Consider the following 15,304-nt stretch of genomic DNA (forward strand, 5'->3'; position numbering starts at 1 on the left):
CACCGGCATCTGCCTTTTCTGGGGAATATAAAGGACCAAGCTTCAGGGGCTCAAAGGAAACTTTCCAGGCCACAAACCCACCTTGGTACCTTGACAGGAATTTGTGAAGCCCTATGCTTCACTGTGTAAGTGTAACTTCTGGGTGGAAAACTACAGTTAAATACATTTGGATTATCTGCCACCCTTACATACCCACCAAGAGCCTTTCTTCATGAACTAAAGAGGGGGCAAATTCACTGCTCATACAAACTTCTTGCTTTGCCTGGAAAGTCAGGTGATGGAGCTCACCACTTAATCTTAGGATGCTCCTGGAACTGTTTTTCAGGACTGGTCACATCTCCTTTAATCCTCACAGTCCTTTAGTATTATCATCCCCATTGGAAGAGGAGACTAAGGCATGGATCACCTCCAAGTATTCCAGCCTATAAGCTTCACAGGTGGGGTTTTAATCAGGCAGGCTGGCCTGGTGTCTGCCTGATTAACACCACCGCCCCTGGAGCCTGACTGCCCCATTCCTCAAAGGCTGATGGATGATACTTGCCCTTGATGCAGTTGCATTGTGGCTTTCTGATTTATGACGATTCGGAACTCCATTAATTGGGCTTGTCCTGGGAGCATGTCCCTAAGGAGGGTAACTTCCTGTGCACCCAGTCCTGGACTCCCTGCCAGGCATGCTCCCCTCTCGAACTGTCCTCCCGGTTTCTAGCAACTATCACAGAATGCCCTCCCTTTTCTCTCCCTCTTCCACAATAAGGGAAGCTGGAATTCTGGCCGCCTTTGAGAAGGAGAAGGAAATCCAGATGACACGGGATACCAGGATACCAGGAGGGTCAGTCGCAATCAATTCTGGCCAACTGAATAGGAATCTTCAGTGGATACCCGCTCAACGAGTCCCATTCCCCAGATCGGTGTAGACCGGGTCTAGGTGTCCCCGCTGCGGGGTACAGCGCCCTCACCCGGCCCTCTCGGGCTGCTACCGCTGTGAGCCCCGCGCAGGGAGTGCGCCCAGCCCTCCCCTCCGGTGTGATGGGACTTCTCCCCCTCTGGACAGTGACGCCTCCTTGTCCCGCTCTCCCCAGAGGGGTCAGAGGCTACAGCCCAGCCGGGGCGCTCGGGTCGCGTGGAGCCGCGGGGTCGCGGCGCGGGCGTGGACAGAGCGCCCGCGTGCGTCCGCCAGCCTGGGCTTGATCTGCCTGCGCCCCGGGGGAGCCGGGTCGTGCACAATCCCGCGGACCACGCGCCGCGCTCACCTGCAGCCACCGCCGCTGGCGCCTGCGAAGCTAGGCAGAGGCGCAGCCCCGCGGGTCTCCCTCTCTGGCCTCCTCGCCCCGCCGAGGGCCGCGGCTGTCCTCGGGGATCGCTCGTGGGAGACGAGCAAGGAGCCCGAGCCGCTGCAGCCGTCTACTGCGCCGCCGCCTCCTCCAAGTCCCATTCCAGAGCGCTCCCCTCGCTCGCTGGCTGCCTGGGAGGCTCCGGGCAAGGGCGGGCGCGGGGGAGGCGGCGCCGCGGCGAGGGTGGGGAGCGGGCCGGCGGGAGGAGGGGTGTCCTCTTTGGGGACCGGGAAGGCGTGGAGAGGGAGCGGCGGCGAGCGCGGCCCCACCCTGTAGGCAGCCCCCCAAGCTGCACCCTGGCCGCGCGCCCTGCCTGCTGCCACTTCTGGACCTGACTCCAGGGTTCGGGAGCCACCCGCCCAGAATAACAGGGAGCTTCAGGGGCTTGTCCGGGTGGGGATAAGGTTGGGGAGGTATCCCCTGGGGATGAGAGACATGGAGGGAGTCTTATAACCTGAATTTAGGGGTTATTTTCTGCAAAAAGGCATCCATCGACAATGATGAAGAAAAAAGTGATGAAAATCTGGATAATCGGTGACAAGTGCCAGGAACTGCCTTGGCACTACCCAGATCACCTCACCAGAGCCAGTTCATATTCACAGAGCATCCACTGGCCAGGAACCAGACCCCGAGGTGGGGATGGGGTAAGGACGCCAGGATGTAGAGGAGACAAAATTCCTACCCTGCAAGAACAGTGAAAGTCTAGTTCAAACAAGACTTCAGAAATTATGGGAAAGACATTCGTAACTTTGTCAAGTGGGAAAAACCTTACTTTGGAGGTCCCCACCGAAACTTGGAGGGATGCAGACAGCAGGAATGGGCGATAGAGGACAGAGGGCGGGCTCTCCCACAGCTCTCCTGCTCCTAGCCAGCTGGGGTGAGTGTGCTCTACAGGCCAGGACAAAATTCTATCTCCGAACTGCTAACCCAAAGCACCTAGTTCAGGTTTTGACAAGCTACTGGGAGAGGCCCAGAACTAACCAGTTTCAAATTCTCTGGATGTGCCAGAGTGTAATCATTTTAAGGGCTTTTGATTGCCTGTGTTTTGTAACTAACCATCACCACTATTTGATGGCAGTTAGTTTCTGAAATATGAATAAGTGCCATGTACAAAATCAATTCTTAAAAGCTCCAGGGGTGGATAATTAGAATCCTAGACATAAAGCAAGGGGTTAACTCACTCTGGTCATTAAGCAACCCAATGGCACCATAATAGCCAAGAAAGAATCTTGGATTCAGGTCTCTTATTCTGTTACCCTGCAGCTCACAGAACGCTCTTGGCTGCCTGTACTGATCAGAAATAGTTTCTTTGTATGTCTTTGGGAGGAGGAAGGTGGAGGTCAGAAAGCAGAGAAAAGTCTTCAGGAAATGTTTTGTCTCTGAAGCCTTGGATCCCACAGAAGAAAATTCTTCCTGAGTCCAGGCCAGTGAAAATCCCCTAGGAGCTGGGGAAGTTGAGTTACAGTTTATGGAAACTTACAGTTAAAATGTGTAGCCCTATTCCAAGACACCAGTATGATCTAGTAAATTACCAGGAAAACAATAGCAATCTGGAAATCCTTCCAATTTTTTAAGGAAATTGTGAGTTCAAAACTGATTCCAATGACTCTGTTGTATGCCAACTAAAATGGGTGTTCTTTCCCCAGGGAGTTCCATCAGAATTCTTTAGAATAGGAAATCTCTCTATGGAACATGGCTGGGGCCAAGTCAAATAGGACAACTGAGTTGTTCTACCTTATGGGATGATCTTCTATTTTTCTGCCAAAAAAATAATGAAGCAAAAGCAAGTTCGGTGTTTTGAAATATGAAGTCAGAACAAATGATTATTTAACTTCTGGGTTACCTTGTCCTTGTAGCAAGGGGTTATGGGATGCAAATGCAAGTTGATCATAAAAGCTGCTGGGGAAAAGTCAGATTCACCTTTTCTGTGAGTGGCTCTGCTATCAACTGGATGCACAGAGAACCTTACTCAGAAGTGTAGGGTTAAGATTTTCAGTTCTCATGTAGACATTCATGCAAACACACGAGGGTGAGAGTGTGTGGTATCTAAGAGCACACAAGTTGGATACAATGATTGAAAGAACGATCAAGGCTCGTCGTCTTTCAATGATAACTACTTAATAGTACATGGGTAGCTATGTGTGGAACAATGCCTCAATTACCTGTCTCCACTTAGGATTGCACAGTAAGGATCTGTTCAGGGGTGGGGGTTATTTGACCCAGGTTTCACATTCATGAAGAACCTCAAATGTGGACTTTCGACATAAGCATCCATTTGTTCCCTGTAAACATTAGAACTTTTTGTTTTCCATTAGAATTATCCTGATTTGAGACCTAGCTATCTGGCCCAGAGGACTGACCAAAATGAGACGAGAAAAACAAAGGTGACCAGAGTATGAGGAAAATAAAGAAGAGAAAGACCAATAGCCTAAGATAAATCTTGTACTGAATGCGTGAGTAGAAATGTAAAATTGCAATGCACCTCACTTGTACTGTGTGTCTAGATGACTGATGATGTTCCAGTCCCCTGTAAACCATTGGTGTTCCCCTCCCTCTCCCTCAAGTAGAAGGGCTGATGTCACCTCTGGGAGAGGAAACACCGGCCCTTCAGGCAGCTGCTCATCTGTTGGAGCTGGAGATGTGGGGTTGCAAGAGAAGTAGCTGGGTTTCCACTGTGGTACAGTTTAGGAAAACTTTCTAGAAGGGCAGTGCTCCTTTCTGGATACCCTATCAACATGGACTGCTGATTTCAAGTCCAGAGGGTCCCTTAAGGAAAAGATGACTGACGGCACTATTGTACTGGTTGAAATAATTTCTAAAAAAACATAAATATATCATCCCACCTTAGAAAGTCAGATGATAGGGATTAGGAAAAAACTACAGCAAGTTAAAAAAAAAAAAAAAAAAACTTGTTCAGGAAAACAAAACGCATTTCAAAGAAGACTCAAATGTTTTTATGTGGTCTTGAACTTCACCATGAGATCCCAAGGATAGAGGCCAGGTAGGTCTTTGCTTGTTTATGGATCTTTTTTTTTTTTGAAAATTGCTTGTTTCATCTTATTTATTTATTATAGCACCAGGGATTGAACCCTTTTTAATTTTTTAATATTTATTTATTTTTTTAGTTTTCGGTGGACACAACATCTTTGTTTGCATGTGGTGCTGAGGATCGAACCCGGGCCGCACGCATGCCAGGCGAGCGCGCTACCACTTGAGCCACATCCCCAGCCCTTGTTTATGGATCTTGTCCTACGCTATGCTTAGAAGGAACTGGGCTGCTATAGCTTTTAACCTGGTGTTTGGAGCCGTGTAGTTTTGGAGCATATAGGTTGATGAGGCTGTCTCTCAAGAATGAGACAACAGTAATCCCAGGGGCTCAGGAGGCTGAGGCAAGAGGATCACAAGTTCAAAGTCAGCCTCAGCAACTTAGTGAGGACCTGAGCAACTCAGCTAGACCCTGTCTCTAATTAAAATACACACACAAAAAAAGTTGGGAGTGTGGCTCAATGGTTAAGTGTCCCTGGATTCAATACTTAGTACCCCCTCCCCGAAAAAAGAATGAGACAACAGGGTTCAGTGGAGAACCTTTGAGTACAGGCTAAAGTAAGTGGAAAGATTATTGTCTCCTTAACATTGACAAGGCTGAATGGACCAGGCATGCGTGGACGCACCACTCAGCAGTACAGATTACTGCTCCTTTCATCCTTAAACCTAGGAACTGGCACGAAGTGATCTGTGATTAGAAGCCAACAGAGTCTTCTCTGTGACACTCAATTAATTACCTTCACTCAAGGACATTAATGAGTTCACGTCTGCACTGGTTGCCTGGTGCTCCATCAGGTTGCAAGATATTTGGGCAATGACTATGTGCATCTGTCCTATGAGATCCCCCAGCACGCTGGCAGAGCTCAGTAAGTAGGGACTCAACAATAGCAAAAATATCAAAAGTTAGGACTTTTCCACATTCTCTCTTGCCAAAGAAAACAAGTAGGACATGGATATTAACAGAGTCCAACAGAAGGGGAAACATTACAAATGGTTAGTGGAAAGAAAAATGTGACAGTCTGCAGAGAGTCACACATAAATCACAAAATGGAGAAAAATAGAAAGCAATGAAAAAAGGCAAACAATTTCATTATTAGAGGAAGGAGTCTCTGAGAAGCAGCAAAAGGAATGTCTTGACTCATTTAAAACAAGAATTGACAAAGCAACTTCCAATTGTAGAAAGTGCCAGAAAATCACTGGCTCCATGCACAACATCTATGAATATGTATTTTTTTAAAAGAATGATGTTGAGAAGAAGATGCACTAATCAAAGTTTTTAAAGTTGCAAGTTTCTTTCTCTTACAGCAAAGTTTCTAAGATAGCCCAGCATCACTGACCCGGCCTAACAAAAGGGCACCAAGATTCCCCAGATGGCCAGCCCACACATGGGGCAGAAGAGAAAGTCTGAATAATGTTTTAAAATCATTTAATATAGCAATGGAATAAAGGACAAAACCTACCTGATATAAAATGTAATTGACAAAATTCAATACCTTTTCATGATGAAAACACTCCACAAACTAGAAATAAAAAGGAACAGATAAAGGGCACCTACAAAAAATCACAACCAACTTTAAAAATATATATATTTTTAGTTGTAGATTTATTTTATTTATTTATTTAGTTAGTTAGTTAGTACTGAGGATTGAACCCAGGGGTGCTTAATCACTGAGCCACATCCCCAAGCCCCTTTTTTATATTTTATTTAGGAACAGGGTCTCACTGAATTGCTAAGTGCCTCGCTAAGTTGCTGGGGCTGGCTTTGAACTCACAATCCTCCCACCTCAGCCTCCCAAGCGGCTGGGATTACAAGTGTGTGTCATGGTGCCTAGCTTATTTATTTTTATAAGGTGCTGAGGATCGAACCCAGTGCCTCACACATGCTAGGTAAGCACTCTACCACTGAGCCACAGCCCCAGTCCCCTACTTTATCTTAATGATGGAAGACTGAAGGCTTTCCCAGGATCAGGAGCAAGTTACCTTCTCACTACTTACATTCTACATTGTACTAGAAGTTCTAATCAAGGTAAGAAAATGAGATGAAAGTCATCCAGATTGGAAAGAAAAAAGTAAAAACTATTTGCAGATGATATGATCTGGTATAGAAAAATTCTAAGGCACACATTAAAAAACTGTTGAGCTAATACATGAGTTCGGTAAGGTTTCAGGATACGAAATATCTTAAAAATTGCATGTATTTCTGTATACTTGCAACAAATAATTGACAATGAAATTATGGCCAGGCATGGTGGCACATGCCTGTAAGGAGGTTGAGGCAGGAAGATCACAAGTTCAAAGCCAGCCTCAGCAATTTAGCAAGGCTCTAAGCAACTTAGTGAGACTCTGTATCTAAATAACAAATAAATAAGAGATGGGGACATGGCTGGCTCAGTAGTTAAGTGCCCTAGGTTCATCCCTGATAACAACACAAAAAAAAAAAAAGAAAAGAAAGAAAGAGAAAATGAAATTAAGAAAACAATTCCATCTTCAATAGCCCCCACCAAAGAACAAATCATTTAGACATAAATTTTGAAGTGCCAACCTTATACAGTCATTGTGTCCATGGGGGTTTGATTCTAAGATCCCTAGAGGATAATAAAATTCTCAGATGCTCAAATCCCTCATGCGAAATGGTGTGGTATTTGCTCATGACCTACCTACATCCTTAAGTAATATCTAGACCACTTAAAATATCTAATACAATGTAATAAATGCTATGTAAATAGATGTTTTGTTGTACTGTTTAGGGAATAATGACAAGAAAAAGTCAATTCGTTTTTAGGACAGCTGATTTTTTTCCCCCCAGGTATTTTCAACCCACAGTTGGTTGGCTCCATGGATGGAGAATCCACAATATAAAGAACAAGGTTGGAGAACTCACACAACAGTCAAACAGTGAAAGCAGCCCAAACAACCAGAAACTGATACTTAGTAAAATGTGGTATATCCATAGGATGGAATATTGTTCTGCAGGCTGAGACAGGAGGATCGCGGGTTCAAAGCAGCCTCAGCAACGGCGAGGTGCTAAGCAACTCAGTGAGACCCTGTCTCTAAATAAAATACAAAACAGCACTGGGGATGTGACTCAGTGGTTAAGTACCTGAGTTCAATCCCCAGTACCCGCCCCCAAAAGAATGAAATACTAATATATGCTACATGCTATGAAACAGATGAACCTCGAAAATGAGCTTAGTGAAAGGCCAGTCATAAGGCACCACGTGTTGTCTATTTCCATGTCCAAAATAGGTAGATCCATTGAGACAGAAAGTAAGCTAGTGATGACCTACAACTGGGAAAGTTAAGATGAAGAGTGACTGTTTATAGGTGCGTTTCTTTGAGAGGTGATGAAAATGTTCTAGAATTGATTGTGATGGTGGCACAACTCTGAGGAGTATTAAAAACCATTAACTTGTATACTTTAAAGTGAATAGTATGGCACATGAATTCTATCTCAATAAAGGTTTTATTGAGGGCAAGTTTTAATTTTGAGCCCTCATGCAAATAATTTAGTCTCTCTTCCTGCTTTAGTCATCCTCCTTTGGATCCTTCCTGGAAGACTTTCATGCATAGGAAGGAGAGGCTTCTTGCTACACTTCTTGGCATCTGCTCTTGTTCTTTTGCACGCATACCTTTTCTGGAGTTTGTACTCCCTCCTCTTACGAGCACTTTCCACTGCAAGAAATGTCTCCTGCTAGAAATTTCTGTCCTAGTGTCTACTGTACCTGACACAGGGCAATTCACATTCCTTGACTATTGGAATTCTGTGTATTTTTCTAAAGAACAAAGCGCTCAGTGGTGGAGCACTTGCCTAGCATGTATAAGGCAGTGGGCTAGATTCTCAGCACCACATATAAAGAAAATAAAGGTCCATCAACAACTAAAAATGAACATATTTTTTTTTAAAAAAAAATAAAGTAACAGCCAGGTGCAATAACACACACATGTAATCTCAGCATCTCAGGAGGCTGAGGCAGGAGTTCAAAGCCAGCCTCAGCAAAAGCTAGGTGCTAAGCAACTCAAGAAACACTGTCTCTAAATAAAATACAATATAAAATACAATATAGGGTTGGGGATGTGGCTCAGTGATCAAGTGTCCCATGGTACCCCCTACCCCCCAAAATAGAATAAAGAACAAATATGCTTTACCATGAAGTTTCACATGGATTTTATTTAAATCTTAAGTGCCCAGGAAATGTGTAAACACATTACTGTAGTAGAGTTGCACACCAGCTGTTCAGAATTCTCCTCTATATTGTCTAAGGTCTCAGGATTCCACAGGGTTTAGATTTGGTCATTCATTGTTTTAATGATGCAGTGATTTACAAGAAAAGAGGAAAATTCTTGAGAAGGCACATGTAGCAAGTTTTCATTCAGAACTGTACTGAATTAAGCTCACATAAGAGAAACTGGATCACAAGAACAGTAAGAGCTAAGAATAACATTCCCTTTTGATTTCAAATTTAAACAGAATATTAGCTAGCCTCTCATCTCAGCAGTCCTTTAATCTTTCTTCAGAGATCAATCCTTTCATTATGGTGGTGTTGTTCTTTCCCTATCATCTACCTTTACGACCCTCTGCTATCAGTCAAGATGCACACACAGAATAAATAGGACTCTGCCTGTCAGGTCTGCTGGAAGAGTAGCAATGAAATTTTTTTCCCAGTGGGCTCTTATGAGACATGGACTCTGTGGGGCTCAAGCTCCTCTGACTTGTTTTTCAGAATTTGTTGTGATCACTGGGAGTGGGATTACAGCTGGCTTTAATTTTTCTCATGTACTTATTTTATTTTTCATCTAGTAAATATTTTTAAATATTTTTTTAGTTCCTTCTATTTGCCAGATGTGCTAGGCATGGATAGAATAACAACACAGATTTACTGGGGGATTAAAGATAAGAAGTGACAATAACTGCAGAGCGTTAAGATGTGCCTTGTTTGGAGATGCCGATTCTGCTACGGGAGAACATAAAATAAATGCCTTCCAGATCTGTGGCTCATAGGAAGCCTCTAAAGGGAAGTCACTTTCAGGTTGAGTTGCTGGACTTAGTTTCTTTTTATTAAAACATATGAGTTTATAGAGTTTCCTGATAGCCTAAGTCACACCTGGTTTTTCCATGAAGATGTTCAGGGAAGTTAACTCTCAGGGATACAGTGACAATGATTCAGTGCATTAACTTCAACAGGGCAGAAAAAAAACTACATTCCCAGGGGAAATGACTGTTTTTTTTCTTTCTTTCTTTTTTTTTTCTGTCTCTATGTAGTACAGGCTTTCTGGGGAAAGGAAATTGGATCTCAAGGTTTCCTAGTACAAATTAGTACAAATTACAAAATAGTACAAATTACATCACTGCCTTTACTGGCCTGAGTTATGATGCTGGAAATCTTAACATGCGTAATCTCCTTGACAAAGATAAATTACTGCAGTTCACAAGCATGCCTAATTTCCTCAGAAGGAAATTGCTTGCTTAAAACAATTAACTACTCAAAAATGCCCACCTCAGTTGATCTTTTTTCTGGACTGAATAAATTCTTTTAATAAGAATAAAAAGCTGGTATTTGCAGTACATCAATTAAAAGAGAACTGACAGCTTTACTTATGTAACGCAACTTCAAGCTAAACACCCACCCCAAGTTTACATGGCTTCGCCCGACTTGCTTTCCACCTGTGGATGCGTTAACTCCAATGAGTAGCGATCAACCATTGTTAGTATGAAGTGGGGGTGAATGTGCAGAATTCTGAAATTCTAAGTGTCTCAAATTCACCCACTTAGGGCTGGGGATGTGGCTCAAGTGGGTAGCACACTTGCCTGGCATGCCTGCGGCCCGGGTTCGATCCTCAGCACCACATACAAACAAAGATGTTGTGTTCACCGAAAACTAAAAAATAAAATATTAAAATTCTCTCTCTCTCTTTAAAAAAAAAAAATTCACCCACTTAGACCTATTTAAACTGCAGAATTATGAAGACATCATACAAGTCACTGCACTGGGTGTCCCTACTGCAAAGGACAACAGGGTCCTCTGTGCTGTTGCTGGCCCCTGTATCTCATCTTCCCAGAGCCAGGGCTTTCCTCAGGAAGAGACCACAGGTGGAGGCCTCAGCTGCCCTTTAGAAGGCCTACATTGGAAGTCCCTAATTTAGGATACCAGGGATGGCAATGTGCATTGGATATAACTTTCACATTGTGACCAGGTCTAAGGGGGACCAAGACACCACAGCTCCAGTAGCAGCCAAAACGACCATCCTAGACTTTTCTGAGCAAAATGCAGTTTGAATCCTCAATGCCTATGAATTGGGTCACACAATTCCTTTCAAAATTATATTTTTTGCTCTGTTGTAGCAATCTACCTGGACATTTTGATAAATACTTTATTTCCTGGATGCGCTAGCTTAGATCTTAATTGTCACCCTAAGGCCCATGTGTTAAAGACTTGGAAGTGGGGCCTGGGGGCGGCTGGGGTTGTGGCTCAGCAGTACAGCACTTGCCTGGCATGTGAGATCCTCAGCACCTCATAAAAAGTAAATAAATAAAATCAAGGTATTGTTTCCAACTACAACTAAAAACATAAAGTTAAAAAAAAAAAAAAAAGAGTGGGGCCTGGTGGTAAGTCTTTGGGTCATTGGAGGTGTGCCTGTGAAGGGGACAGCAGAAACTTAGCCTTCTCCTCTTCCCCTCTTTTGCTCCCGGTCATGAAGTGAGCAGTTCTGTTCCAGTATGAGCTCCTGCCATGATGTGTGGCTTTGTCACAGACCTAGAGTGACAGAGCCCACTGATCATAGACTGAAACCTTTGTAACTGTGAGCAAAGATAAACCTATTTTAAGTTATCTCTAGGTATGTGTTATTAGTGATGGAAAGCTAACATACCAGGTTCATGAGGTTCTCAGCTAAATAAGATAAAAACTGTACAAAGGCTTTTTTTGCAAAGCATGTGTGTTAGATAGGCTAAAATAAACAAAACTTGAGTCCATCATGCTGTGTTTTAAGTCAAACTCTTCATCCTAAAGCAGCAGCTGTTCTTGCTAATAAGGATCCCACTGATGCATCTATAGGGGTCAGACTTCCATTTTGATGTACCTTTTTCAGAATTGGCCAGGCGACATCTTCTGTCTTCTGCTGTCTTGGTGCTCTCTTCAGCAGAAGGTATGCACGGGGCTGTGGGCAGAAGGGTGCAGATCTGGCTGGCTTCCATGCACCATGAGCCATTTAGCAGAAAACTTGGCCAGTGTGCTGAAACACTTGAAGTAAATTCCATGGGTGTGGAGACATCCCTGCAATGCCTCCTTTTTCCTTCCCTTCCAGAACATATGTCTGAGCTGCCAAAAACCATTTCACACAGCCCCAGGCACTATTTTTGGTGCTTTGTTAGGTCTGAAGGTAGGGAGCCCTGAAATGGCTTTGCCTGAGCTTTCTGCTGGCAGTTCTTTTCCATGAGCTGCTCTTTTAATACCTTGGCAAAGATACCTAACCTCTCCCCTCCAGAACCTGGGGTTGCTTACATGATTGGCAGTACTAATCTAATGATGTTTAGGTCAGTTTCCAGACTGGCTGCAAAAACTAATGCATCTTAAAAGAGGGAGAAAAACGAAATGTTTTTATAGTCACATTAGTTTTCCTCTATAATGAACGCTCAGTTTGCACAGCAGCATTTTTTTTCTCAAAAGATGAATATTTCAAATACAATATATCCCTCTTTAATGGCTATAGTCTTAAAGACAATCTATTGATATCATTAGTAATAAATCATTGATTAACGATCTAAGGGTGGAGAAGAAACATAAATGAAAACAACGTGGTTTGGTTAAGCAATCAAATTAAACATGTATTTAGGTCCAGAACAGTGAGGGTAGGGGGAGAGGTTTTTGTTGTTGTTTCTGCATTCTTGAGGACAACAGGATAGGAAGAGAGATAAAGACATCAGACTCTGGGGAAGTGCTGCACAAATTTTTTTTTTATTTTTTATATTTTAGTTGTAGATGGACACGATATCTTTGTTTTATTTATTTATTTTTGTATGTGGTGCTGAGGATCAAACCCAGTGCCTCACGCATGTGAGGCAAGCGTTCAGCCACTAAGCTATACAGCCCCAGCCCCTGCACAAAATATTTATTAGGAAGCAGAGAGCCTGTTGGCCTCTAACCTTTTGTCACCTTGGTACCCTGGAAGTCCAACTAGCTTGTTCCATGGAGGCCTATTTTTTTTTTAAAGGAGCGACAGATCATTCTTTAGTCGAAAGCTTTAAGTTTTGCCCTTCCCTGCACGGCGTGGTGGCACGTTTGTACTTCCAGATGAAGGGAGGCCTGACAAAAGACCTAAAACTCTGTTCTACATGGGATGGGACTGGTGGATCCATTTGCAAACCTCCAGTGGTAGGCTCAATGTCGATGTCAGGGTTGGGAAATCAAGATTTAAAAAAAAACTTGGGGCTGGATATGTACCCCAGTTTGGTGAAGCACCTACCAAACATGCTCCAAGCTGTGAGTTCAATTCCCAGCACCAAAAACAATTTTTTTTACTTTTTTTTTTAATTAAAAAAGGGGGGGGGGTTCTCACCAGCAAAGTGCACAAGAAATATATAGGCATGAGAAACAGTGAGGTAACGGCTGTTCTTCTTTCTCTGTGAACAACAAAATAGGAGAAAGCAGCAGGATACCAAAATGGAATTTAGAATACATTTAAAAGAGAAGCTATTTATCTGTTAGTAATGAGACAAAAACACACTTCCGGGGCTATGTAGACCTTGCTCTACAAGGTCATTTTAATGCCTTTCCATAGTGGAGGCAAAAAGAAAATGCCTCACTCTACAGAAGTAAATATGGAGGCTGCTCTTGAGTTTAGCCTAAGAACTGTTAAGAATCAAGTAAAACCAGCAACACCAACTCCCTATGAGGATCTTGGAGAATGCAGTGATAACCGGAGGTCCATGTGCTACCTGGGTGCTGCATAAACCAGAAGAGCAGCCTTTGTTTCTCTCAAAAGATTCTATAGCATCTCAAGATCAGAACCCCTCTCCACTCAACCATGTATCATTTGCAAAACTTATTATGCAAAGAGATAGAAAATCACGAGGAACAATATGCAAGTAATGGTCATTTCCTATGTGCCTTCCACAGGGATGACAACACTGATGGGCCTTTCCACTGAAATATGGCTACATGGATCCAAGTTTGTGTGAATCTTTCACATTTAAACTTAGGGAAAAAAAACCAAAACTTATTATTGTGGTGCTAGGGATATAGCCTAGGGCTTTACACATACTGGCCCTCTACCACTGAGTGGAACCACGGGCCACCATACACTTCAAGGAACAGAATTTTTTAGATCGAGTTTCTAAAGAATCAGGAATAAAATCTCCTCTCCACCTTTTATTTTAATGTCCCTTGGAATGTAGTAGTATCTCGATTGCTTATAAAAAATGCTGAACACCTGGTGCTTAGACCTAAAGGCAGGTGCAGGAATGCTGGAAGCTGGGGTCTGTTTGTACCCCATTCTTCTTGGTCTAAGAAGTCTGATTTTATCAAATATTAAAATATTCATTTATGTATGAAACGAGCTATAAAGCCTACTCCTTTTACCGCGTGGCCCTGCGGGTGCAGGAAGGGCACAATCACCACAGAATCAAAAGGTTATTTCTTGGAGGTGGGCGAATCTCACTTTAATTGAAAAAGCCTTCATTTACAGCACATTCAACAATAAACAAGCAGGAGAGCCGTTTTTTGAACATATGAACATATAAAAGTCCTTTGCCATTCAGGTAGTAGAGACTGCTTAACATTTTTAAAGGACGACTAGGCAGACTCAGAAATTCACAGTAGTGGGATGGACCTCAGAGGGAAAGAAGAAAACCTTTTTAAGCAAACACATATCAGTGATTTTACTTGATATGATTCTCCTTGGATCAAGGCCAGGTAGGACACATAGTAAAACGGGGCCCTGGGAAGGATGGAAACCAGGAGAAAAGAATACCAGGTCCCATGCGATGCCAAACCAATCAGTCCCTCCTCTAGCGCAGAGAAGTAGTTTCTGTTCCCACAGCCTGGTATTACCTAATGGTCTCCGTTTAGCCCCCACCCCCATCCCGGGGAGGGAGGGGATGGAAGGTGGCTGAAATCCTTGACAAGTAAATTCCAATTGTTACTGAATTTAAGTCATAAAGGATAGTAGGAAAACTACTGTAACATACATATAAGGACTTCTGTTTATCTAATAAGAACAATGATCACACAATTAACATTCCTGTTTTCATAAGTTTTCTATACACCAAACGGTTTAAGAAAGGTGTCGTTTAATTTTGATCTTATATTTTCAAAAGAGAGGAGAAATAGAAAAAGTGTGACTAATTTCCCAGCTTTAGGGTCAAGCAGATAAAAAACCAGACTTCGGGGACTCAAGGTCTCTCTGTATTTTGGGGAAAGATGAATGGATCTGTTAATGCCTCACCCCTACTGAAAGAATCCTATAGCTACACTACCAAAGTGCTCCAGCTAAAGCATGTGTTCAAAACTACAGAGGGATTCAACTTAACATCTAAATTGTAAAATGTGACAATTCAAAAACAAACAAGCCTCAGAGAGCTCATCTCAGAATTGAAATTACAGAACTATTGCTCAGGTGTCTGAAAAGTTGAGCTGCTTGCTCTCAACTCCATCCACTCTCAGACTCAGGCAGACACGTAGGGTGGCGGTGGCTCCTTGGAAGCCCCATTCACAGTGGCATCATCATACGGGGGTAACAGCACCTGAGAAGAAAAAGGGAAGATGAGAGTTATGTCTGCCCCACAGAGGTTCGGCTTTAATTAAACTTTTATGCAGTTAAACATTTTCCATACCCAGTACCACCTTCAATTTTTCACCAGGTGGATACATTTTCATGAGAAACTTTTTGAATCCTTAAAGAAGCAACTGGGGAGAGACTTTCAACCCCCTGAG

General features: G+C 43.1%; 2 protein-coding genes across 3 annotated transcripts in view; both read right to left on the minus strand.

The window, feature by feature from the left end:
- Matn2 (matrilin 2) overlaps positions 1-1,459 on the minus strand; it is a 138,720-nt gene extending 137,261 nt beyond the window's left edge. For both annotated transcript variants that reach the window (XM_027947724.3, XM_027947715.3), the window contains exon 1: positions 1,251-1,459. The gene's annotated coding sequence lies outside the window, so the exon portion shown is untranslated. The remainder of the gene's footprint in view (positions 1-1,250) is intronic.
- A 12,543-nt stretch (positions 1,460-14,002) lies between these two features.
- Positions 14,003-15,304, minus strand: part of Laptm4b (lysosomal protein transmembrane 4 beta) — a 63,575-nt gene continuing 62,273 nt past the window's right edge. The window contains exon 7 of the mRNA XM_027949246.2: positions 14,003-15,114. Coding sequence (XP_027805047.1) covers positions 15,037-15,114 — 78 coding nt within the window. The 3' untranslated portion in view covers positions 14,003-15,036. The remainder of the gene's footprint in view (positions 15,115-15,304) is intronic.

Source organism: Marmota flaviventris, chromosome 15 (assembly GCF_047511675.1).
Source record: "Marmota flaviventris isolate mMarFla1 chromosome 15, mMarFla1.hap1, whole genome shotgun sequence".
Classification (NCBI taxonomy): domain Eukaryota; kingdom Metazoa; phylum Chordata; class Mammalia; order Rodentia; family Sciuridae; genus Marmota; species Marmota flaviventris.